Genomic DNA, 27,366 nt, shown 5'->3' on the forward strand with positions numbered 1-27,366 from the left:
TAGGGAGGCAGCTCAGTGAATGACGATGCCGAAACATACGTTTAGACCAAAAAACGCAGTCTGAGTTGTGACATTAAGCAATGCAAGCGTGACGTTTTGCATTGCTTAATGTCACAACTCAGGTCGCGTTTCTTGGTCCAAACATTAAATATCGGCATCGTCATTCGCTGAGCTGTCTCTGTAAGTTGCGGTGATTGGCTCTCTGACTGTTGTGCGGGAAAGTAGACCCACGGACTCTTTTTTAGAGTGGTTGTTGAGAAAAGAAGCGATTCCTTTCGCGTTCGAAACCTGTACGTCTCGATAAAATATGCAATATACGCTACTGGTATCTTAATACAACACGAAAGGAGGGAAATTAGGAACGTCCCACGAGAAGCATGAATCTTTTTTCTACTAAGGTTCTTAAAGTAAATACGAGTATAGATTTAAAAAGAAAAAAAACGGGTTCGGCAAATTTTTTTGTGGTTGTTTTCATACAGTTTTCTGTGGAACAGCGAGCGAGTCGATGATGACATTTTTAAATATCAGTTTAAAAATGCCTCTGCAAACGTCGGATGTTCTTTTTTGTTCTGTCTTTTTTTTTCTTTTCTCTGTATTGTTTTCGCCCCCTTACCCCCTAAACATATTGCAAAGCATTGAGCAGTTTATTAACAACCCTTAAAAAAGCAAAATGTGACTTGTTTTTATTTACTTTTTTTTTTAATTTGAAGTACCTCAACCGAGAACCACAACGATTAAAAAACAATCTTGGCATTCTGGTGTCAAACCTTCAAATCAACCGCGACCTCTTAAAAAAAAAAAAAAAAAAAATTGTCGAGGTTGAAAAACACTGGCAATGGTGAATTCTCTTGGTAGATATAGAGCGGATTTGGAGCACTTTATTTTGTTTGTATCTCCTTGCTTCCGCAAGCGCGCTAGCATTTAGCGTTTTCTATGAGCGAGCATGAAGCGCTTTTGGAGCACTTCGAATTCACCAAGAGAACTCTCCGTCATAATGTTTTAGCTTTCTCGAAGTGTTGACGCCGTTGTCCAAACCTTCCGGTGTCTCAAGTGCAGGACAAAACATAGCTCAGTTTTCTGTCTGCTTTTCTGTTCTTTTAATCCTTTTCGCAATTCCTTTTTGGTTTTTTGGTTTGTTTTGGGCGCCGCACTTTGCTCTTGTACCAGACCGGGATCTCTAAATAGAACAACTTGTTGCTATTTTCTTTCTGTAGCTGTCGTTTGAGAAACGTCAACCTGGTGTAGAATTACAAATAAACTCGCGTATAGTTACATCGACTGCTGCTGCTCGTTTAATTTGTGTCGCTTAACTACGGAAAAAAGTACAAGATAACTGTATCTACAAAACATTTTCCAAAAAACTAATTAAAAAAAAAAAGCAAGGGCTAACTGATTTTTTTTTTTGTCAGGTGTTATTTATTTATTTATTTTACCAAACGAGGGGACAAGGGAGGCAGAGGAAAAAGCTGCCCTGCTTCATACGCACGCTTTGTATTTATTTACTCGACGATTGTGATGTAGTTTTTGTTGTCCCAATCTTTCGTTCGTAGTTTTCAGTTTTAAATATAATTGACAAACCAGCCTACTCCTTGCTCACATTGTCATCAATGGAAAAGTTGTGTACAGAAGACAGCAAAGTTGGTGCCCTCTTAAGAGACCATGCGACCAAACCTGTTCTTAGATAGGCGAACAAACCCCACGTGGGCGCGACAGGAACGGTCTCTAATATAAGGAAAGACCCACCGGCCCAGACAGCTTTTACTGCTGTGTCAAGCAAACTCTGGTCCTATCACTTTATTTTTAAAGCGAGAATAGAACAAAGGTTCCTGTATCTTCTCACCTCATGGGCAACGTGGGCGACGGGCTTGGCCTGAGCGAACCCTGCACAGGTGCCTGAAACTCCGTCGTCGAATGGGTCTTTCATATTGGTGGGGGCTGTATGTTTGTTTCGTTGCAGCGGATAACGCAAAAAGAGCCGACCTGTCGAAGACAAGCTGGCTTAGTCATATCTACGGGAGGAGGGGCTTCAGTAGATAGTCACTGGCAGAATGAGAACGCCAGGGCATCTCCCTCGGGCGCCAAGACTCCTGTCAAGAACCACCTAGACAGAAGGCCTCTGCACCGTCATCCCAATCAGATCGATCGAGGCGTGAGATTGGGCACGAGTGCTGTGTCAGTGTTCGGCTGGGGCTCGTGTCCAATCAGTGCGTCGAAGGTCGGGCTCGGGCCCAATAGCCGAGTTAGCGAGATCCGAATATGATGACGTTTCATAGAGGGAGAGGAGGCCATGTGGAGGCTTTCATTAGTCTAGGTGGTGTTGCTCCGGCACGTTTTTTTTCGTGGTTTGACTGCGCGTGCACACTCTCACGAAACGCCCAAGTGTTATCGAAGGTGGGAAGCTCGCGCTATAGAGATGGGATAGCGGTATCCTTGTTGTTCTCATCCTTTTAGTGACTGTAGCGGAAAACGATCTTAAGCGGGCTCTTCCCACGATGTTGTATGAGTGGACGAGACATTCCGCGCCCATGCGTGAAACCCTATGTCCTCCGATTGTTCGCAGATGCCTCGCTACAAGAGGACCGACTTCGAGGACGAAGAGACGAGCAGCGCGAGCAGCATCCCGGGAGACGTGACCGGCAGTTCGACCGTGCTCACGGACATGAAAGGCGGCGGCGTGGGCCCCGTGGCGGCCGGGGTCGGCGGGGCCCGGGGCTCGGTGGCCGGCCTGGCCCCGATGGGCGTTCGCTACTCGGTGTCCGGCGGGGCCCATCGGCGCACCTTCTGGCAGCGGGCCTCGCCGCTCGAGCGGTTCCTGCTCGCCCTGGTCGCACTCCTCGCCTTCGTCGTCTTCGTGCTCGCCATCGTGGTCGGCGTCAGCTCGGGGGGCGTCCGGGAACGGATCATCGAGAAGATCGTGCAGCCCGAACGAAGTGAGCACACCTCTCTTGACGTTAAAGGTCAAAAGTGAAATCAATGTAAATTACTCATACCGATTTACGGAGACTAAATACAAGCAACGCCGAAATATTTCAAAACTGGGAAACCGCGAACCACCCTACAATCAATATTAAAATACTACCCCCACCTTCTCAGCGGGCATTCAACCGGTTGGCTGTTTGTCAAGCAACCTTGTGCACCGATGTCATCTTCGTTTTCAGAGGTTTCTTGTCCGTATTACCACTTCTTTCCCCGTGTTTTTACAGCGGAGCTGTTAAAGGGGTACTCCGGCGATTTCTTCATGGTCCCCGATTTGCTTGAAATTTGGCTAAACTCGCCAAACAACATCGCCAAAATAGTATACGAAATATTAGGTCAAAATTATTTTTTTTTTCACGAAGTTATTGAATTTACAATTTTGGTCCTCACCGTGTTTTTCAAACTGAAAGTCTCCACTGGCAACAACGAAAAAGTGACGTCAGTGGAAGTGCAAGGTTCATTCTTTGGACTGTAGAATTTGTTCCCAACTGATTCGAAGCAGTTTCATGGTGTCAAATGAATGCTTTGGAAGCTCGCTCGAGTCCCCGCGCCCCAGCATGGAATAAATGTTCGGCATATTCTATTTTTTAGACTGCTCGCTCGACTGGCAAGCCAGCTCTCCTCACTGACATCACAGCACTGAAAAGTGCGGGTATATTTGAATGTTGGTTTTAGCATCTTTTTTATTTGACGATTTCGCAATAACTATTATGAATTTCGCGATACTAAATAGCATACCGGAAAGAGTAAAGGCCGGGGAGTCAGAAAATATAGTTAGTTGAGGTAGCTCAAAAAATCGCCGGACTACTCCTTTAAGGGCTAGTTTCCCTAGTTTCGTGTCCGTGGACAAATAAATCTCGACACAAAAACTCTGGACAGACGGCGGCAACCTTTCGAGCCTCGAAAGGCTGAATTTCTCTAGGCGTCGTTCTAAAAGTTGTCCTCGAGGTCGTCCTAGACGTCGTCCTTAAGGTCTTCCGAGAGGTTGTCCTCGAGGTCGTCCTAAAGGTAATCTTTGAGGTCGTCGTAGACGTCGTCCTCGAGGTCGTCCAGAAGTCGTCATCGAGGTCGTATAGACGTCGTCATTGAGGTCATCCTAGAGGTCGTCCCTGAGGTCGTCCTAGGCGTCATCCTCTAGGCGTCGACCTCGAGGTCATCCCAGAAGTCGTCCTTGAGATCGCCCTAGACGTCGTCCTCTAGGCGTCGCCCTTGATGTCGTCCCACCATAGTACAGCTTTGCTGGTCAATCCTGGTTCACCAGAGTAAAAAGGCTGAAAGTTTTTTCTGACGCGTTTTCAACCGTCCCAGCGAACGATTTCCGCTCGTTATGTCACGTTTTAGCGGCCGTAGTTTGTACGTCTTCTTCGATGATCGCGCACGAAAATTATTGACTCCCCGCTCGCTCGAGCGCGTTGTGGTGTCGGAGGTCAGGCATTCGCTGGCGGCCGTAGTTTAGTTCGTTCCCGCTCAGCGCGATTATACGATTAGCTTCAACAAAGCCTCTGCAACGTGCGTGACACGCCATCAAGATAGTAGTTGTCTGAAGATAAGTGGGGGCTCCTTCTGAGCCTGCGTTCATCGGGGCCAACTCGCTTTTCGGCCGGCAACTTTATGCATGTGTATTAATATCTGCTACATGCGTTTGATAGTAAAGCCGTAAAACAGCCGTAGCATCTTACCTGAGTGATCGGAACTGCTCTTGCGACTAGGCCGTTTTGCGGTACCGCATATGAACCTTGCGTCACACGATGGCCATTGAGCCGATCACAAGAATTGCCATCACGCTCTAGCCAGTAGTTTTGGTTTCGCCGTAAACCCCCAAAACAAAACGTTGAGATAGAATATCTATAAAAATACACAAAACACCGGAGAAAAGAAAAAAAAAAACAAGTAACACCTCTCTTAAGCCGAGATATCTATCTATCTATCTGAATATCACCAAAATTGGGGAAATGGGCCGGAGTTACCTTTTGAAAAGGCGGTGCGACGATTCTTTTTTTTACTTCACTCAATTACCACTTAGAATAAATCTCTGACGTTTATAACTTATGAAAAACGTGTTAGGTTTTCTCTCCAGACAACATTAGTCGCTGAAAAAATTAAAGAAAATGAGAAGCGTTCACTCCTCAACTTGCTGCCCGAACAAGCGACCACGTAGTCTGGAGATGATTATATGCCGCCAGTTTTTATTATAGCCACGCGCTGGCTTGGGAAAGCACAGCCACGCGCCGAGTTTGATTCATTGTTAGGGTTCGGCTATTTTTCATCATCGCAGTGACTGAACACGAGTCACTACCCAAATGCTTGTCGAACTGTTGATTATTACGAGCCCAAATCGAATGCTCATGCAGTGCTCGTGTTCACCGTATGAGACGCGCTACCGCCACTTAAATAAGCTACGCAGAAGGAGGGTAACACGAGCTTTTTCAGCGATCACTGAGCTAACGATCGTTGGCGTCTACCAACTGTTGAGCTCAACTAAGTTGTCCGGTTTTACACGGCACATGAGCCTAAGAACCCCAACTTTCGATCCAAGTTTAAACCGAAAGGAAATCAAATCTCATGTCACATTACATTTTTTTTTAAAAAGTAATGCAAATTAATTATACGCACACATTTCATTCATTATAAACAAAAAAAATAAAAGTATAAACACAACATATAATGAACCTCATTTTATTTTTAGATTAAAGCAATGATAATTAGAACGTCTCACACAAATTCAAGCAAGAGAGACCTAACGAGACTCATCGGCACCGACATCACAATAGCCGCACTCGCCGAGCGTGAACTTCCGCGAGGAGCCGTAATCGTTTTAGCTTCAACTCCGGCCCGGAATCATATCGTTTCTGACAATATTTGCAACTACGATACTTTCTAGATACCTCCCCCAATCTTCGGCATTCGTATGTGCCTCGCTGGCGTTGACCGTCGGCGGCAATACGGCGGATGCCGCCCTGTGATTAGTTAACAAAGCCAACGACAGTTGGGCTCAGTTGAACCCAACTATCGTTAGCGGCTCAATGACTGTTGGCACTGCCGCGTAACTCCGGCTGATTGCGATTGAGTCAACTGTCGTTGGCTCAATGACCGTTTAAGGCGCACGTGTGACTAGGGTATCAGAGTATCGGCACTCCGTTGCCCAATCTGCTAGTGGGTTCCGCCATCTTGGTGGTTTGTGCAGAGCAGACGCAACTGTCGATGGTTACAATTCAAAAATGCGACTTCCTCTATAGCTTTAGATGCGGTGTTAGGATGCTCAGGTGATATCGTTTTTCCCTGCCGCAAACTGTTTTAACACTTCTGGAAGACGGAAAAGCGCTTCCTGCGATTTTATCTAGGCTTCACATCACTGGCAACCATGATTTTAAGTACCAAGATGGCTTAAAAGACGCTACTCTAAAGCGTAGCTTATTTATTGGCTCCGAGTCCCACACAAATATTGTCACCGCGGTAATCGCAAAGCTCGTTAATATGGAGGTTTGGGCGAGTTGGTGATTCAGGCTGTATACAAATATCGCAGAAAAGGCAAGGGATAAAAATGGAGACACAAAAGACGAACAATGCGCAAAAACGTGTTGTTCACACGGCGAGACACCTTCCACTATGCTGTGCACGATGCGCCATCACATGACAACGGCACTCTTTTGCACGGAGCCGCGCTGACGTAGACATCTCTAGTCTCGGGTTTAGAGTGAACCGAGTATAGCGGGCATGGTGACCATATAAGCGGGTATTTACGGACAGCCATAGCATCGTGCGTAGCTGCCCAGTGCGTGCTGATGGCAAACTTCCACAGTGCTTTCGCAATGTGCGTTCCACACCATTAAGATTGGCGGTTTCGAAAACCTATCAGTGTGAGCTGGTTCTGTACATGCCCAGCGAACAACGCATTCAAATATGGCGTCCTTGGAATACTCCCTATGCGGAGTGCTAGTCGTCTGCTTCTCGCGCAAGGGTTGAGGTGACGTCAGGACGACGCCGAGTTCTGAAATGACTTTGATTGGAAAGGTAGTGGGTAGACCTCAACGCCAGATGCTTTGAGGTCTATCCACTCTTTTAGAACGCCGCTCATAGGCGCCCATTTCCGGGTTGAGCGGCGTCGGCGTAACCGCACGCGTTGCATTATTGGACGTCACAGTTTCCCCGCTAAATTCAGGGAGAAACTGAATTGGTGTAGAGGCCACGTGACGTCAATTTGCCCGCTAAATTTAGAGTGGAAATTTTCCCGCTAAATGTAGCGGGAAAAGTTTTGCTAAATTTTTCACTAAATTGAGCAGAAGAAATTTTGCTAAATTTCCCGCTAAATTTAGCAAAACAATTCCTCGCTAAATTTCGCGTTGAAATTTATGCTAAATTTAGCGGGAGTTTAGCGAAGATTTGCCGCTTAATGGGAGGGGAGGGGGAGAGGAGGAAGCGAGGGTACGGATAGGGAAGGAGTGGCACACCATACCCTCCGTACCCTCCTTTCCTCGTTCTCAAGGGCTGCACTCTAATTTCGCATTACAAAACATTCTAAACGTCTTTCATATTTTTTTTTAGTCATCGAAAAAGAGCTTGGTTTTTTTATATCATCGCAACCTCGACGAACTTACACTGGTGACCCGTGCGTGCCAGCATGTGCAGCGTGCGCGTGAGCTTTGGCATGCTTGTAAATCTTGTAAAGCTGTGCCGTGTGCTGTGTGAAAGCGCCTGTGAAAGAAAGTAATGCGGCGGCTTGTGTACGAACTGAATACCACACGGAGGGAGCTTCCGGCGTCCATACTCTAGATTTTATAACGTCCCTCTTCTCTGCATTTTAACCAACTTTTCACTTGCTTAGTTTTGAGGGAGCGGGCATTGAATTCTGCAGCGCAAATACTTCTAGTGGTAACTCCAGATAACCTTTCTCCAATCTGTTGTTAATGTTTTTATGTGGTCGGTGATGACATCCGAAATCGGTCACCACAAAATCCTCAGTCAATACCATTTGGTGGCGCTTTAGCAGCTTCGCACTTTTATGACTTGGTGGCAACACAGTTCCGTGCCGAAGTACGTAGACGTTAGAATAGATGCAATCGTGCATTTGTTGTCGCACCAAAACCTCGCACAACCGAGCAGCCAAACATTTAACTGTGACAAAAGGCCATGGCAGAGCTTCACTGAAGTCTGCGTAACTTTAGTAGTCTTATACATCGAAGGTCGCAAGTGCGAGCTGGTAGTCTTAGTAGGTGTAGCGCCTGCCCAGAGAAGAGCAGTTCTCGCTATTCATAACTACATGCGGTAGTTATGAACAGCGACTGTAAAGCACAGCTGAAACATTTGCGTTGGTGGCGTTTACAAAAACAAATCTCTGCATATACCTTGAACACCCCCCCCCCCCCCCCCCCCTTCTTTTCTCTTCTCAACTTCTTCATATTGTGGGAAACGCTTGAATCAATGTTTCCCAATGTCGGTTTTAGAATCAATGAATAGAATACACAAAAGGCAATTACGTGTCCTTTCGTTTAATTAGCTTCTGACCTCGTCTTCATTTCTCCGACGTATCAATCCTTCACTTGCCACTGCAGCTCACACAAGAGAAACTTTCAACGAACTCTTCAGCGTCCGAGAGTCCGAGATGTTGGGGGAGGGTGACTTTAAGCTTGGTTGGAGGCGGAGCCCGACACGTAGGCCTCATCAACGCTGGCGTTGCTGCTGCTACTGCTCGCAGCCGAGCTGTTCCCACTACTGCTGGCAGTGGAGCTGCTGGCGCAACTGCGAACGCCACTGCTACCACTCGGTACCTTGGTGGGCAGCGCTTTTTCTCGCTGTTCCTTGATGCGCGCCATGATGGCGTCGATCGAGCTGTCGATAAAGTCCACGCTCACTTCGATGTCCGATACCTTCTGAATGATATTCATGATGGAGCTTTCAGAGTCGATAACTGGGAGCCCGGTCTCGGCGTCGCTGACGACCGGAATCTTGCTCGCCTGGTAACCCTCGAGCTTCGCGTCGCGACAGTACTTACGGGGCGCTGAGGACTTGCCCGCCTGTTCCTGGTCGAGGAAGCTCGTGAATGCCGTCGTGCCTTCGGCGGAGCCCCCGTCGTGCTTGTAGACGCCGCAGTAGCCTTCCAGGGGCGCGTCGTTCGTGCAGTGGTGGACGCAGCGGCCACCGCTGACGAGTTCACGGTCCGCCACGGCGCTTTTGTACAGGCTCGAAGGCTGGCAGGGTTCCCTGGCACTCGAGCTCATGACTGTGGCGTCTGGAACCAGCTACCGTCGGCTCTGCCGAGCGCTGCGTAGATGCCCGGTTGGCTCGTGGTCCACGCACTGCAGAACAACTTTCTTTGTCTTCCGATGACTGCTACTTTAGTCAGCGTGAGATTGAAAATGCTGCGGGAAAAGGGGGATCGATGGCCTAGTGGGCTAGCGCGCACCAGCTCGGAGCACGTGGAGCGAAAGCTCGCGCTGCAGAGATCCTGGGTTCAATCCCCACCCCTGCCGGTTTCGATTTGGATAAGCATCGTACCAGCGTGTGGTCGTGTATCACTACCGCGTTGTGCACTTTAAGGACCCCAGGCTAGCAGTCATACTGCATTGGCTAAATTGTTCATCTACAGTGGGTAACAATGTCGCCCTGTTCTGACAGACTAAACTCCTGCTGTATAAACAGCTAACAACCAATTTTGTATATTTTGCTACGTGAAAAGTCTTGGGATTAAAGTAAGGATTCCTTTCAAAATAGAAGCTGTAATGATGAGCGTGGAGTTCTTGGTTTGAGATCGCGAGATCCTGGTTCCACGCCATGAAAATAAAATTTGGCCAGCACATTATGTCTGCTAACGCTACTCTTATCAGAAAAAAAAATCTAACGGATTTTTGACCGGAGTAGACATTTACAAAAACGCCACTCTTTTGTGATGCGGCACACTGACTTCAGCCCTGCGGCGTATAGATGAAGGAGGTGCTCGGGCGGAACTAACAATACTCATTTGGCAGCTATTCAATTTGTTTGTTACATCTTCTTTTCTAGTTAAATGCTTTAGTGCTAAGAGTGAAAAGAGCAAAATGTTTGTGTAGTGGCGTCGAAAATCTAAACCGCTAAATTCGACTGCTAACGCAAACAGCCCTCCCACCGGAACTTTGTCTGTTACCGTACCGCAGCTTGGAGCACGTGGAGCGAAAATCTGCGCTGTAGAACCCTGGGCTTCTGAGTTCGATCCCTACCCCTGCCCGTTTCGATGTGGATGATCATCGTACCGGAGTGCGGTCGTGTATTACTACTGCGTGATGCACGTTAAAGTCCTCAGGCTAAGAGTCGTTCTGCACTTGCAAAATTTCTCGTCTACAGCGGGTAACAGGTTCGCCATGCCCTGGCAGACTAGACTCCTGCAGTCTAAACAACTAAGGACTAAGTTTTTTTATTTGTTCCAAATTCTTGACACCAGCCATCACCAGTGTAGTGATTTGTGCTGTTTATACAAAAATTGTCCACAACAAAGTATTAAAAAAAAAAAAAAAAAACTAATCTGCCGCCAAACAGGGGATTATAAAAAAATTTCGCACCTGTTACGACATAATTGAGTGATTGTTGTAAGCGGTGGCAGAATCGGACAACGGTCTTTGTGTTCCTTACCAATACCACCTAGAAGACAAGGCCTGTGCATGACGTCAACGTTGGTGGACTCCCGGCCCGCCGCAAGCGGCAAACACGCTAAGCTCGCCGAGAGTACGCCACAATAGGGCAGACGCGTCCATCTTGGCGTCGCCCCGCGCTATACTCCGCAACAACTTTTCTTGGCATTTCCAAAATGAGAAGGAGAGCCCGCGCACAGCTTTATTCAGCGCTCAAAACGGGAGAGGGAACGCGTGGCCTGTAGCTTCTACTTCATTGCCAAGAAAAGTTGTCGCGGAGGATAGCGTCGCGTTCGTCGTAAGACGCTGCATGTCAAGCTGGCGGCGACGCTTACGCGAACTAGGCGGCGCTGCGTGGATCTACTGGTGACGGCGTCTGTGTTCGCAGGCCTTTTCTTCTATGTGGTGTTGTCTTTACTCCTCCGAATCCCACAGCGTTTTGTGTCGTCACCTATTACAGAATACTGCGTGACGCCCGCATGCGTGACGGTCGCCAGCTCCATCCTGAACGCGATGGACCACGAAAAGGACCCTTGCGAAGACTTCTACCAATACGCCTGCGGGGGCTGGATCAAGTCCAATCCACTTCCAGATGGCAAGTCCATCTGGGGCACCTTCGGCAAGCTTTGGCAGGAAAACCAACTGGTTATGAAGAACGTACTAGGTGGGTTTCTTGAGCGAACGTTCCTTCATTTTTCTACGCTGGCTTTTTCGCGATCACTGAATGCCTCTCGAGGAACTCGGTTAAGACAAGGAGGAAGAGCGAAGAGCTCGCGCAGGCCTTCATCGAAATATAAGGACCATTATGAGGGCGGCAGAGCGTCTGTTTCGAATGACTGGCCACCAGCACGCGCTCGTTGCCTTCCGCCGTGCTTTGGCTGCCAGTGCACACTCTAAGCTGATGACACGCCGAAGTGTTATCAAAAGTAGGAAGCTCGCGCTGGAGGCGGGAAAACTAAAAGTATTCTCCGGCGTTCTTAATCTGCCTGCGAGTGAAAGTTAAAATCACGCGCTTTCTGGCTGCTGAACGCACGCACATGGATGGACAGAGTTAACAAAAACAGTCGATCATCGTATTTTTTTTTTGTCTTGTTTATTGACGTTGACAGGCTACCATAAAACCTACACATACTCGCGCAGAACTTCCTGTGGTATTTCAGACAAGCAGTGTCTGAAATACCAGCATGTACACGAAGAGCCTGCTGCACGCGGAAGAGTACGGCGATGCAAAAAATGCGGGTAATTTTTTTATCATCCGCGTTTTCGTATCTGCAGCCTTGTACCTGCTGCACGAGTAGGAATAACATTAGCGCAATCCCGGCGCTTCCCACGCGCTTCGAGCCTTTCTAAAAATTTACTGCTTGAGGGTTTTTCGATGACGCTCAGCAAGTTTCTAATTGGAACCACATGTTTATTTTCACTAATTAAAAAAAATTTATTCGTTATCTTTTCATAATTCTTTTGCTACTTAATGCGTTTTTCCCTGTTTGTAGGAATGTTCTTAAATTATCCGTTGAAACACTCGCGCAGAAAAGCTTTAAGAATGAAGTATCGTTTAAGGATGGATCACTTTTGGCGCGGTTTGCTTGGCTCCATCCGTTGGCAGAGTCTGCTCCGATCCGGCTTATAGTGAATCAGAGTGCAGGACGTCGCATCGAAGCCCCGTTATCACTGAGAGCACACGAAGTGACGGCCCGCCACTGATCTATTTATTCGAGAGTGCTTTCGACGCCGTGCGCCATTGCAGAGATTAGGCTTTAACGTCCCCATATTGTACCATGGCCACGTGCAGCGTATTTTGGGGAGTCGTGATGCGATAACGTCAATTAAAAATTTTAACCCGTTTAATCGGCGCCCTTTAGTTGATAAGTAATCGATGAATCGGTCTCGTTCATTTCCCTTCAGAACCTTTTGAAAAGTAAAAAATTACCTTTTTTTATTAATTGATAATGGAATAAACAACGCGATACAATTTCGATTGGGAATCAACCTTGATGTGTAGCTGAGATAGGTTCAAAGACACTCAAATTCACATATTATTACTTCAGCTGCATGACGTAAAGAGGCTCGTTGATATTCTCCGACAAGAGCGACCTCCTTCGACGGTTCACAAGTGTCTCTGCAGCGCTAAAAGGACGCACACTCGCGCGGCGTTGAAGTGGTCGGGATACCCGTAACCTTTTGCACTTGTCTGGAGTTACAAATCTTGACCCCTACAGTTTACTTTAGGTTAAGAATCTACCTAAAGTTCGCCTTTTCTACAGGTGTTCTCGTCCACGTCTGTGTGGTGGAACCGTTTATTCTTTAATTTTTTGTTTCGTCAAAATTTTACGGATTAACCGGTGTAAAAATAATCATGATTAAAGAATTAATCGATAAATCGGTAGGTTAAGTGACCAATTGCCACAAAGAAATGTAATCGAGCATTTTTACTATTACTGCTTCTTAGATGAATTGGAATATTTATATTTAAAAGTGAAACTTTTGTCACGGGGTTATTTTTACCGAGAAATTCACAAAAGCTGGTCCCCAATACGTTCGCTGTCTTGCAAGTAGGGTGGAAAGTGTTCACAGGGTTGGCACTCCCGCAGGTGCAGAAGCGTAACCGTGTGAAATTATTTGTTTGTCCGGATCCTTGTGTTAAAGACCTTTCTAATGGTACTGACGTCCTGCCCGTGCCTCTCTCACTGACACGAAGTATGGGATTATCGTGAGTAGCATTCACCATGTTACAATCACAAGAAGGTTCATAGTCGTTATGCGAGTTGTATTGGTTTGGTGGTGTTCAGCGGAAGAATGTCATATTTATTTACTTTTCTGCGTCGAGGGCCCGTTTCCGGGTATTACACAAATGGAGGGTTTAAATAAAATTTAAAAGTTTTTAAGGACATAAGGAGAACACTAAGATTAAAGAACGTACAGGCATACGATTGAAGCAATAACAGAAGTTACAGTTCTTATTACAATTTTACGTCTCATTACTATGATTAATAAAGACAGTGAGCATTTCTTCCAATCTAGCGCTGTTAGTTTCTGTCACTATATTATTTGACATGAAATTCCATTCCGCAATTGCAAGTGGCATTTGCGAACGAGACATGAAGCATGAATGAACTTGATTTTGCACAGATTGTCAACTCTGGTTCACGAACTGACAAATATGAACCGTTGCAAGATAAACAAAAAATATGTGCGTTTCTGCTTAATACCATCTCCGACTGGTGTGATCATCGCGTCCTCGAAAGTGGTTCCTCGATTTCTGCTTGAGGACGTTATATCGGTGTCAAGTTTTCGCCGACCGCGACCCTGGCGGTATCACAGCAACAGTGGTTGATGTGGCAAATGCCTGTTACACTGCAGGTTGTTCTCCAGCTTGATAGTCCCCGGAAGCTTAGGCAGCCAGGAGTTGGGACACTAAGAGGACAGGGATCCTCGCATTCTCTCGTGTTTTTTGTTATTTTTGTGGTTTTTTTTTTTTTTTTTCAGAATTGTTACACCCCACCACGAGGATCACGACATAGGACAGCAACACTGTCTGGCTTTTGTGACGTCATTTATTGGCACATCGTGATGCCTATCGATGCATGGGCGGAATAGGACGCTAGACACACCAGTCGGAGACCTGTTTGAGGCACTGTGGTAAAAAGCGGCTAGTTTCACACTGCTCAACTAACATTTTTCATTGTCATAACAAAAACAGCTTTTATGTTGGCCCCAGCCGTCCCTTACACCGTGTTTACATGATCGGTTGGTTGATCTATTGCTCATCGGAGACCTCCAACAAAATGTATTTGGGATGTCATCAAGATGTGTCTGTTGTTGTCTGGACGAGTTCGTAAGCGACGTACGTGGTATATTTGTGTGTCCTACGATTGTGCCGCTTTCTTCCCAGAGGACGAGAAGACGGAACTCAAGAGCATGGCCGAGATGAAAGCGCGAACCTACTACTACTCCTGTCTCGATAAGAACGAAACGGTCGAAGCCCTGGGAAAGAAACCTATCGTCAATCTGCTCGATATCGTAAGTGTTGTTCATATAAACCAGGTACTATCACGTCTCTCGTGTTCCCTATAAAAAAATAAGATAGAAAAGAAAGGAGGCTTTAGTTTTAACTTTTAACTTCGCTTATAGAAGCATTTACAAGAAACTTAAGATGATTCGACTAATTCATCTGCCAAGTACCTGCTTATCAATTCACAAGCCTTTATGTAGTGAAATCACTCATTAATAGTGTGTCGAGTAGTATAGGTCAACCTGCCGTTTACATACTATATTAAAGCACGGAATGATTTTAAACGCCTCCCCCAATCCCAAACGTTTGTCCCTTCGTCCGTCCGCGCATTTCCCGCTAAATTTAGCGGAGAAATTGATGTCACGTGACCTATACACGAGTTCACTTTTCCCACTGAATTTAGCGGAGAACTTCTATGTGACGTGACATGACGTCAACGGACCTGCAGACGAACTCAATTTTCCCGCTAAATTTAGCGAAAAAATTGACGTCACGTGACATATACATTAATTCATATTCGCCACTAAATTTAGCGAAGAATTTTATGCCACGTGACCTGGCGTCAGGTGATCCATACACCAATGCAGTTTCCCCACTAAATGTAGCCGGAAAATTCACGTCTTTTAATCTAGGCATCAATTAAGTTTCCCCGCTAAATTTAGCGGGGGAAATCGACGTCACGTGGCCTATACAACCATTCACTTTCCCCGCTAAATCTTGAGGGAAGATATACGCCATGTGACTCACCAATTCCTTTACCAATTCCCTACATTGGGTTTTATGCCTTATAGAACTTTAAATGTAAAGGTCGCTGCCAATTTTTTATTTATACTTTTGTTTGATAAGTTCCTCACCTTGATCGGTCGGTGCTCTCGAATAGAAAAAAAAAACAAAAAAACAAAGCATATACTTTACTATCTTTTAAGTTTGTCATATTGGACACAAAGAGCGAAACAAAGAGAGAGAGAGGGGGGGGGGGGGGCATTATATCATATTGCCGCGCGCGCAGCTGGCCAAACAGGCTCGTGGACGAACGGTTATTGTGACAATATAATGGCCCTCTCACTCTTCCTCGCTTTCTCTCTTTGCGTCCCCTGCCTAACCGGTATGATGGCATCTGGTTTTATTCTTCAAAGAGAGGCAATTTGCGAGCATTAATACGAGCCCTATGTCGGGTTCATTAAGGCACATAGTTGCACGTTAATGACTCTAGCTTGTACACGTCGGGGGTTCGATGACATTGGTTCATCAACCCCCCAAGTGCATATACGGAGTCCGAAACGTGACTCTTTCGGAAATTGTTATTCGAAGCCATGGTTTCTTATACAGGGTGTTTTGTTTTTCTTTTTAAGCTTAACCGATTTTTTTTTTAAGCCGTTAAAACTACACTTACGTGGTCTGTTTGTTCAGGTGAGTTATTCGGCCAAGGGAAGATAGTCTAGGCGGCTAATCGTAACGACCAGTCGGCTAATTAATTTGAATATATCAATGAACTTTTGATTAGTGAAAATAGACAAATGGTTCCAAATAGAAACTTTCTGAGTGTAACGCAAACCACTAGATCATTCCTAGAAAGACTTTGAGCGCTAAATGTACCATTGGTGCTGCAGGAACAAGGCTACCGGCGCAATTACGCTCCCGCCCGATTTTTCCGTCTGGTAACATAGTCCTCTGCCCCATGCTTGTACCTGTTGCACCAGTGGTACCTTTAGCGCACTACTACGCTTCTCACGCGCTCGAAGTATCTCTCAAAAAGTATTCATTTTATGGTTTTCGGTGACGCTGAACAAGTTTCTAATTGGAACCATAAGTCTATTTTTACTAACTAAAAAGTTAATTAAGAAATTTTACCTAATTAGCCGACTGATCGTTACGATTACTCCCCTATACTATGTACAGTGGCCTAAGTTTTTAATATCAAGCGAGCGTCGACCGGTGGGACGGCCAGAACTGTGCCGTGGAGAAATGCGGCGTCACGGGAGAGATTAAGCGCGTGCGCATAAAGCTCTTTCTGTTGCGAGCGTTGTCTGCTAGCTATTCTGTTGACCGCACCCAGCCCTTTTCATTATCTGCTGGCATAGCTAACCGCCTTTAGGCAAAGATCTGAACAGCGCTTGCATTTATTTTCTCTTTTTTTTTTCGATACTGCTCAGGCACGGCATATACCGCGCGTCACCTCTAGTTAATGTTTTTTTTTTTTTTTTTTTATGTTTGCGTTTATTTTGTGAGCACCAACGGAAATGGAATATGCGGTGACGCGACAAACTGACTGCAACGATGCATTGAACTATATACCCGCAAACAATGCTACGAGCCATCAAACTAATCCAGTGCTTTCACCCTGCCACGTGACATCGTGCTTCCACGTGCAGTTGTGCCCAACAGGAAGGCCACGTGACACGCTATTAGCGACGGATGGGCCAAGATGGCTCGTAGCGTCGGCTGTGGTACAACGCAAAGTAAAATGGAGTACAGACAGGGTTTCCGCTTATCGTTTTGTATTATCAACTGCGCTGTTGCTTTCGTCATCTAGCCTATGTAGCTAGGTAGTCACACTTTTCTGTGACCAGCGGGTGCGCGCACATTTTTATGCCTCCTCGAGTGCCCATAGAAACACGGGAACGTGTTGTGAGAATGTCGATGGGCGGTATGACGCAAAGGGGATAGAGCAACAACAGTCGGAACTATACGGGAACGCATTCCAAGAGGGGCGTATCGGCGATGCACTTCGACATTGCAAGCGCCCTGCCCTCCTTTGCTTCGGAGCAGGGGATGTGTGCGATCAGCGGAATAGCCTAGCAGACGACGCTCCCACCAGAAAGGGCATTGTGCGCACGCGCTTAATCTCTACCGTTTCGCCGCACGCCTCCGCGGCACGGCGCTGGCCGTCCCGGCTGTCGACGCTCGCTTGGTATTATTAAAAAAATGGGCCACTGTACACCTAGTCGTATAACTCACCTGCAAAACCACCAAAAATGTAACTAAAACGTTTTTTTTAAACAAGTATGTTAAGCTTAAAAAGAGCACCCTGTATATGCTAAGCAATTCATTAAATGGTTATGGAGGGGGCACGTAGCTTCAGCTAGCGCTTCACTTACACGAGTGCTCGCGCAGACTAAGCGCTAACTAATGACGAATTTTCTTAGTTGGATTTGACGGGGTTTTGAAGCGTTTTTTGTAAGTATCATGAGCGTGCAAGAAAGCGCTAAAATTTACCACTCTAAAAGTGCGAGCACGGAGAGCTTTCGGATCGCTCTATGTATACCAAGGTATTTCACCATAAAATCTACGCGGCTGTGCGAGATTCCTTTCACAGCGTTGCAGTTGTGTGAATGCATCACTACTGCATCGCGCGGCAGTGATGCACGACCGCACGCCAGTACGATGCTCCTCCAGTTCAAAACGGGGCGGGAAGGGGGGGGGGGGGGGGGATTAGGGGATTTAAGTATAACCCAGGATCCCTGGGTGCTGCAGCGTCAGCTTTTGCTCCACGTGCACGGCCTAAACAAACGTAATGCAATCACATTTTTAGGTATTGCGTATATCGCACACAAATTGTGAATGCAGGTTTCTGAGAAAAAAAAAAAGAAAAGAAGGGAAGAAAATATTTATATTTTTTACGCACGGGAGGAAGAAGGCAGAAGCAAACCGTCGGGTTGACACTGCTATTCACATATGGCGCCACCTGGTACAAACATTTGAAAGCTTCTTAGAGATGAATATCATGAAGCAGATCTTGCAGATCTGAGCATGCGCACTAGTGCCACGATATCTGAGTTAGAGTCAACCATGCAATTGATTTTCCCTGTAACCCCCCCCCCCCCCCCCCCCCCCGCCTCCCCCAACTTGCATCGGAAGTATCGATGGTTTCCTTTGCAGTTTGTTTTCAGAGAACCTACTAGAGCGCTCCCTAAAGACACCTTTGGACAAAGTTTCACTACATTCAATTCATTGACTTGTTTATACGGCTTTTATTACGACCGAATAGCACTCTGGAACACATTCATGTCGGAAATACACTACAGATGGTTTCAACGCCAGACACTTCCGAGCGCCGAACACGACTCCTGGGTGTGGCAACCCATGCTAATTTCTGTGCCAGGACAGCGCGGCCGCCGGAAAGAAAGTGACCACTTATCGGCTCTGTGACCCGGAGAGCGATTTGACCGAGGGGTTCTAAGGACTGCCGCCGACGCGTAGATGGTTACGAAGATTAGAACGTGTTGCGGCGGACACACCTGACCTGCCATGCAACTCGGACGCTTGTCGATACTGATGCTTCGATTACAAAACAAGCAGAGGGGGCGATGACGACGATCTAAAAGGTCTCCCTGATTCCATTGTTCTCACAAAGGATAGCTATAGCTTGACCGGTGTATTGAATCTAGACAGCTAGGTACCTTACTTTCTCTAGGCGCCTTTCATAAGTATGTCGTCTCACGCATGTAACTATGTATACAGGTAACTAGGTATACATGTATCTATGTACACAAGTAACCATGAGCCTGACGCCAGAAAAAAAAAATATATTCATTGAATTTTTCGGTGAGAGCCATACCGTACGCTGAATCATGGTATAGCATTTGGTGTTAATCGCAAAACTCAATCAGAGTGGTTTAGCATTTTCAGTGTCAATTTATCTCTAATGAAAGGTAAGGGCACCAGTGATTTGGTTTATACTGAACATTTTAAAGCCACTCGGGACTTCGAAATACGAAAGTTGACATTAGGAAGAGAGAAAAAGAACGTCTCAAAACACAGCTAAAGTTTTATTGCGGACAGAACCCTGTATATAAGGGTTGAACAAACTGAAAGATAAAAATGCAGGAAGGGGCAAGACCCTTCCCCAGTCACAATACTCTCGTTAGACACAAAGGAATGAAACGCCAACGGGCCCCCCCACAATGAAAACCTCAGAGTAATATAGCAGACATAACACTCGGAGGGCCGGCCAGAGGGGGCAGACCTATTTGTGGGGAAGAGTTGGGAAGGGTATTTCCCCTTCTTTCACTTTGTTCAACCCTTATTTAAAAAAGCTATGTCCGCAATAAAAGCCTAGCTCTATTTGAAACGTTCTCATTCTCTTCTCTTGGCGTCAACTTTCGTATTCCTCAGTCTCGGGTTGCTTCAAGATTATCTCAAACACGGTGGACACTCCGCAGGGAGCTTAAGACTGACTGCAATTCTTGTCCACGTCAGCTTGTATTTTGTATTGTGTGTGCGAGCAAGCTTAAAGAAAACATTCCATGGGCAGGAGATGCTAATATCAAATCATTTGAAATCCCGACTATTTGTTTTTTAAAACATGACACCTGTTTTAGCACTACCCCCCAATCCCAAAAATTTGCCCGTCCGTCCGTCGGTCCATCCGTCCTTCCGCCCGTCCATGCATTTTCCGCTAAATTTTGCTGTCAAATTGGTGTCACGTGACGTCACTTGCCCTATGGGAAAATTGTAAGCACGTGGCCTATACCTCCAGCTCAGTTTCCCCGCGAAATTTAGAGGGAAAATTGACGTCTTCTGACCTAAACACCAATCCAGTTTTCCTGCTATATTGCCACGCGCTCGGCGAGCGAGCGCGTGCGTGGCCGAGTGGTTACCGCGCTTGACTTTCGTGCGGAGGCCCAGGGTTCGATCCCTGGGAGTTACGCGTCTTTTATTTATTCTTTCCGTTTACTGTTCTGGTGAAGTCGAAAACATTGTTGTTTATTCGACGTCGGAATGTTCTACGCGTCGAACGTTCTACGCCGATTATTCCAGAAGCTCACGCGTGTACATAAGGGGCTTCGCGTGGCGAGCCAAAGTCAGTCTCGACCCTGCGCTCTACCCTGCTGTTACGCCGACATCGACGCCTGCGACGCTAACGTTCTTCCATGTTATTTTGGGCACAGATTCGCCCAATTAAACGTTTAGTTTCTCCAGTTAACTCACCGCCTCATCCTTTGTAATTCGTGGCGATATTTAGCGGGGGAAATCTACTTCACGTGACCTGCCTGTTACGTGACCTATACAACCATTCAGTTTCCCCGCGAAATTCAGTGGGAATATATAAGTAACGTGGCACATCGATTCCCTAATCCCATACCTCCCCTCTCTCCCCGTTCTTTCCTCCCTTCCCCCCCCACACACACACGCACTCCTAGCAACACCTTCTAGATAACCCTTTAGATGATGTTCCCAGAGTGTCCTCATTTCATGCATTATGAAACTTTAAAAATGAAGTCGCTGGCATTTTTATAGCTATATTTACAGGAAACTGGTTTCAAGTTCCTACCATAGAACAGTTAAACAAACACGCTGCTTCAAGCTTCGCTAGGGCACCCAGATGCTAGAGCTCGAGATGGGATTACATTAGTGGTACCGTAGAATGACCTAATTTTGCGAAAATTTTCTGGAAGTAGCGCTACCTGGCCACCAAACTTAATTTTACTCTTTGTCAAGATCTCCAGCCAGTTGCACGGACCCGCCTTTTCGCTGATCTCTCGGTTCCCGTTGAACCGTGCGATACTTGGCAGTGGAAGCTGGCTGCTAAAATAGCGAAGCGAATCAACAAAGGACGTACTGACATAGTTGGCTCCCATGCGAGACCAATGCACACAAATGGCGTTATACGGTCATGCATGGTACGGCACGCCGGGGCCATAAATAACCCAATATAAAAAAGCAAAGCGATTAAAAAAGAAAAACTGCCGCGGAAGTTAGCTTTTTGAAGAAACGTAGCTCTATCATTTTTCCTCGCTTCCTTCGGGACCCTTTAAAACACGGAATGCTTTTCGTACGGAACCCCCAAATCCATAGAGCGGTTGTTCGTTGGTGAATTTACCCACTAAATTTATCGGGTGAATTGACGTCACCTGACACCACAACCTGAAATGGTGACGTCACGTAACGTCATATCACGTAACACCGGGACGTTAGATCACGTGACACGTCATACGACCCCAGGTCACGTGACATCAGTTTATCCACTAAATATGGCCGAGAAATTGACCACCTAAAAAAGCGCCAAAAAACAGAAGGACGAGGAAGTAACCGGACAAGAGCTCACTCGCAACTGGTTTTTATTTGTGAAAACTAATCACATGATTAGTTTTCACAAATAAAAACCAATTGGGAGTGCTTTCTTGTCCATGTGATTAGTTTTCACAAATAAAAACCAGTTGCGAGTGCGCTCTTGTCTGTCTACTTCCTCGTCCTTGTGTTTTTTTAGGTGATCATGAACCAATTGGCCCAAATTGCTACCTTAATGAGAAGTGGACGTCACCTGATACCACAATTTTACACCGGGACGACAATTTCTCCGCTAAATTTAGCGGCGAACTTGACCATGTGACGTCATGTGACGTGACACCGAGAAGTTACATCACGTGAGCGATTCAGGTGACCTCAAGTCACGTGACTTCATGGTCCCACGTGAACAAATACGTTGTTCCTCACTCCCTGAAAGGACCGTTTAATGTTTTTTAACCATATTTCACTCCATCGTAGGACCTGGAAGACAGAGGTATGTGTCTGCTTCTTAATTCCTACAGGTGGGCGGCTGGAACGTGAGCGGCAACTACTCGACGGACACGTGGGACCTGCAGGAAGCGCTACACCTGATCCACAACGTGTACTCGCGGTCCGGGCTGTTCTCGTGGGCCGTCGGAGAGGACGACCGGAACTCCTCCAGGCACATCCTCCAGGTGGACCAAGGAGGGCTCATCCTGCCCTCGAGGGACTACTACCTAGACAAGGCCGCCGACGACAAGGTACTCGCCCAGATCGCCGCACCCCCGCCGCGATGGCGATACGGACAGGCCTTACTTCTTCCGTGCGGTGAATAACTACTTCGGTTGTATGGCTACACTCTAACAAAAAAAAAAAAAGGATATCACCTTACACCCTTTTTTCCCCGTATAATGCACCCCAAAACTTCAGTTCAACGTTCAGCGCCCTATAGTTGAACAGACGGCCCCCAATTTTACGAGGGGCTTGATAACGGTGCGATATAACTTATTAAATAGCTAAAGTACTTATCAAGGACCACAGAAAGAAAACACTGAGGTTTTGCAGTAGGGCCAAGGAAACCCCGATTACTTTCTTTGTAGACAGTAACACGTACATTAGCTATTTGAATAAGTTAATTGTACCACACGGCTATCAAGCCTCTCGTAAAAGTTAGTACCGTCAGATCGACGTCAGTGCTCTGTACGTTGAACTGAAGTTTCGGGGTGTCTTATGTGAGACAAAGGGTGTAAGAATAAAACCTTTTTTTTGAGTGTATAACAGAGAAGGCTCCCCGTATGGTCACCATTTTGGTCCATGGAAGGAGCTGTTCTTCTCCTTGGCCTAACTATTCTTGGTGAGTCGACCCGAATTCCCGGTGACAGCTAGGTTGCTTTACAAAGACATTTGTTGAATACCGAGATTTTGTTATCCCCACTCGGGCGAAACAAGCGTACATGTTTGTACCATCACCACATGCGGCGTCGGTGCATGGCGGCATTAAACATAATTTCGCTCTCTTTAGATTCGCAAAAACAGCAATACCATTGTGAAGGATCTGTGGAGATAAGAACGATTAATAGGTTGATTGGCTGCACAGTGCCAAAAACCCTTATACTGGCGAGGAACGCTTTCAGTACGATGGCGCTCCGTAGCGATCTTTGCGTGACTGATGCGGAACGGTTCTCTGAGCTCCGAATATTTGAATAGACCAAAATGGTGGTTTTTGTGGCAACTGAAACCGATCAGCCAATCACCTTGCGAGGTTTCGTTTTCTGTGTCTTAGTACCTGCTTGTGTTCGGCCATGAGGTATGGAAAGCAATGGCGCTACTTTCCCCGGATCCAGTTGCTTTAGGCTAGATGAGTTATTCCTATAACTATAGTATGTTGCAACATAAGATCAGAAGTAGATGTTTCGCCTCCAACACGCCCTCCTTGCCTTCCGCCGTGCTTTGGCTTCGAGTGCACCGAAGTGCTATCAAAGGGAGAAAGCTTGCGCTGGAGGCGTGGCATCTACTGCTCAACTTAAGTTGCAACAGGCTATAGTAGGACACAGTTGATTAACGAGCAGTTTGAATAGATTCACTGAGCGTGTGAACAGAAGCATCGGCGTTTAAAAAACGGGTCCCCCTCTGTACCCGGTAGCTACGCTGGTGCCAGTCTTTTGTGAATAGCCCGCTCAAGTATACGAAGGTTTGAAACCGGAAGCAATGCGCTTCATGAGAATGGATTTTTTTTTTTATGAATACTGAGGTTAATGGTAGATGTCATATGCGAGTTCCCAGAATAGCGTGCCTCGTACCGGGATTAAATTGTGGGGCCATATGCCAGCAGCAGATTGCACCCCTCTCATAGCTTTGTAAGCAGGGCAGACGTTGTGAGATGAAGTAGAGGTGGAAATCTGCGCGCGGTATGTTGACTTTTATACAGTGAGAAACTGAAGGAGAGATGAGAATGGCGCGGGGATGTCAGAGCACTGCGCTTTGATTGGCAGAATGACTGGGCAGACGCAAAGGCTAGCTGCCTTTGCTATCTACCCACTGGCTCCCTCCAATCAGAGCGAACAGGAGCGTCGTCTGCTCTTCGCGCAGTATCCCGGGTCCGATCTCCGGAAGTTGGCGTTCGACGTTCGGACGCGTTTGAGCACTGAGCAGAGACTCAAGCAACTATGCTTTGCGTATACCCACTATCTTTCCTATCAGAACTCGGCTCACTGACGTCATCGCGCTCTCTGGTCGGCTCGTTTCCCCCAGTTCCTCACCGTACACAGCAGCAGGTTTAGTGGTCAGTTTCATGAAACGAAGGCGGCGATACCGTAACTATAATATACCTAAGCGAATTCAATTTCTACCTTTTAGTTTAGACAAATCAAGGAATACCAATGGTTTGACATGACACACAATGAGATTCTTACTCCTGCTAGTTTGTCATATCCTTTGAGTGGGGCACACGTTTGGTGTTTTTTGATTCCACGAACACAAATCACGTTTGAAATATATATATATATATATATATATATATATATATATATGTTCAGCCAGGAGTTTATTATCCCTGTCATTGTTTCTGTGCTCGTTTTGATTTCAGTCTAAAATATTTTCCCGTTGTGGCGCTTGTTCCCGCTCAGTCGGTGGCTGTCTTTTCCCTCCAAACCGCCGGCCTACGTAGCCACAGTTGGCGGGTTCGAATCCCGGTCATGGTGCCTTCAATCTGACGGAGGCTTATTGCGGAGAAGACGCCGTGTAACCGGGATTTCGGTTGTGCGTGGGAAGATTCCTAGGGAAGGTTTGCCTGTGAATGCGGCTATCTTTCCCGGCGGTTAAAACAGTCGCGAGAAAGGTTTTGAGGTGGCGTAACCGACTCAGTGAGGAGAAGGTACCTAGCATTCCAGCCAATTCCGCTCAGCAGACCTCTTCGTTTTCTTGAATTCTCGCTTAACACGGCCCTCCTCAAAAATAACTTTACATGGCGCTCCTAAAGTACACGGATGCGATTCTCTTCACTTACATTTGAAGTGTCGATGAAAGATGAAGTAGTTCTACTGATTGGTAACTACTATTTTCATCCAGGATTAAATGCGTCGCATTTTCTGCACTGTTTCAATATGCTTGAGACAAAGTTAGACGCATGCCGGCATCGGGTTCTTCTCGGGGACTTTAATCTTCCTGGTGTCATCTGGGGATCCCAGCATGTAGGTTACAGGAGTCTTGAGTCGACAGAAAAGGCCGGTGTGCTCCTTGACGTTCTGAGCTTTAACTGCCTTTCGCAGTTAAACAGTTTAAGAAAACCTGCCCGTAACGTATTAGACCTGTGAATTACTAACGACATAGACGCTGTAATTTCGTCAGCTGACGCTCCAGTGGTTCCATAAGATGTTTGGCACGAGCCGTTTGTAGCGACTCTCTGTCTTTTGACTTTAGGCGGGGAAATTATCAGGGTCTTTACCATCACTTCACAAACATGGATGGTCTGGAGTTTCAACTAACCCTGACGTAAATTCAGCTTGTGACGCTTTTACTCAGCTTGTAATAGATGGTGTATAGCGTTTTATTCTGCTTAAGACGAATAAACAAGAGAGGTATCCATGGTGGCTTTCATAAGAATTGAAGCGCAAAATGAAAGAAAAAAAAAAGTCGGAAACAGATAATCACTTCTTTCGAGTTGTGAATGCGAAAGCATAAATGTCGAATGGAACGCCGCGGAGTAATCCGCGGTGTTTTGTGGCGCAGTAATGGTCGAGTTGCGGCAGAAGCACCGGCGACCATGTGGATGCTAGGGGCGGCGCCATGTTCGTCGGCGGCGAGACGAGCAGAAGCTTCCGAGCGCGCGCCGACGTGTCCGTTTTAACCGGTGCTGGGCCCGTAGCGGAAGATTTGCGGCGGTTAGTTTTATTAAAGCCCCTCGATGTGTTTGCGTTTGTCTTGCAAGTAGCGTCAAATGCGCGAGTGCACGAGGCCCATGTCTCGAGCGGCCCTTGGAAGCAAATGGCGGCGCAGCACTGAAATGAGCGGGCCTTGGAAGCGAATGGCGGCGGAGCACCCGCTCATGGCATGTGTCTCGCGCGCTTCCACAACAATGGTTGGCGGTACTTGTAAAAAAACGCTTTTATCAAGGGGCTTTAAGTTGATGATGATGATGATGATGATGATGCGGCTGTTCCCTTTAGATCGGGCGGGCTCGAACAATATTCATGCCCAAGCCTGGGGGCATTTGCGTGTTATTGCCCCCTAAAGGTAGATCTTTCTCCACCAGTCCTCTAATCGTCTCTTTGTTGCCTCGACAGACGGCCTATGTGGGCCACTGGAGGCCGTAGTCTCATTCGAGGCAGGCCTGTCCGCTGGTGCGGCTGGCCTAACCTCACTGGTTTGGTGTCCTTCTCTAGTAGCCGTGAAGCCCAATACTTCGGCAAGCTCCAGAGGGCTTTGAAGGTCACGGTCGTTGTCTCGTGACTGGGATGGCCGGAGTCCTGCGCATTCCAGTACAATGTGTGCTACTGTTTCGTCGTGAGCCCCGCACTCCCGGCACACGCTCGTGGTCACAGTAGAATCGAAGTGACGTCTGTAAGACAGAGTCCTTAGTGCCCCGGCTCGTGCCTCAAATAGCAAACGACTACCCAGGCTATTATCGTATAGCCTAGCCTCCGAGCCGATGGTCCTCTTGTTTGCAACATACACATCGAGCGTAGTCTTCAATTGGGCATTTTTGAGCCACTGCTTTGTTTCCTGGTCGCGAACCTTTTTCCGGACCTCTCTCTCCCATTCCCTGGCCGACGACGCTTGGACAGGGTCCGCAAAAAAACCGTACTTGCTTTCGAGCTGGTATAGGCGTTTCTGCCAGCGGGTCTGCAGCCCAGTCAGTTGAGTGTACCTGAACAGCCTTTTGGCCCACCGGCAGGTGTCCATATGTCGGAGACGTCTGTCGTAGGCGATTTTGCTGGTAGCTTCACGGGCTTCAAAAGAGGACCATCCCAAATCACCCTGGACAGCCTCATTTGCTACTGTACCATGACAGCCTAGCGCTTGACGCCCGACCTCCCTCTGCCTACGTTCTATGTGAGCTCGGATATCTCCAGGGATACACACCACAGCGTTAGCAAAAGTCAATCCTGGTACCACCACCGCCTTCCACAGCTCCCGGGTCACAACGAATCTATTGCAACTCCAGAGATTCCGTCTGCGCAGAATGCTGGTTCCTCTGATGGCTGCTTGGCGGAGATGGGCGTGATGCTCTTGCAAGTAGTCCTCTGTATTTGTGAGTGTAATGCCCAAGTACCTCTACGAGTTCATTACAGG

General features: G+C 46.9%; 1 protein-coding gene across 1 annotated transcript in view; it reads left to right on the plus strand.

Moving 5' to 3' along the window:
• Positions 1 to 27,366, plus strand: part of LOC8040512 (endothelin-converting enzyme homolog) — a 147,465-nt gene that overhangs the window by 58,289 nt on the left and 61,810 nt on the right. The window contains exons 3-6 of the mRNA XM_042290847.1: positions 2,561 to 2,930; positions 11,035 to 11,238; positions 14,467 to 14,594; positions 22,119 to 22,337. Coding sequence (XP_042146781.1) covers positions 2,561 to 2,930; positions 11,035 to 11,238; positions 14,467 to 14,594; positions 22,119 to 22,337 — 921 coding nt within the window. The remainder of the gene's footprint in view (positions 1 to 2,560; positions 2,931 to 11,034; positions 11,239 to 14,466; positions 14,595 to 22,118; positions 22,338 to 27,366) is intronic.

The sequence above is a fragment of the Ixodes scapularis genome, unplaced genomic scaffold, assembly GCF_016920785.2.
Source record: "Ixodes scapularis isolate PalLabHiFi unplaced genomic scaffold, ASM1692078v2 PGA_scaffold1__304_contigs__length_218370807, whole genome shotgun sequence".
NCBI lineage: Eukaryota > Metazoa > Arthropoda > Arachnida > Ixodida > Ixodidae > Ixodes > Ixodes scapularis.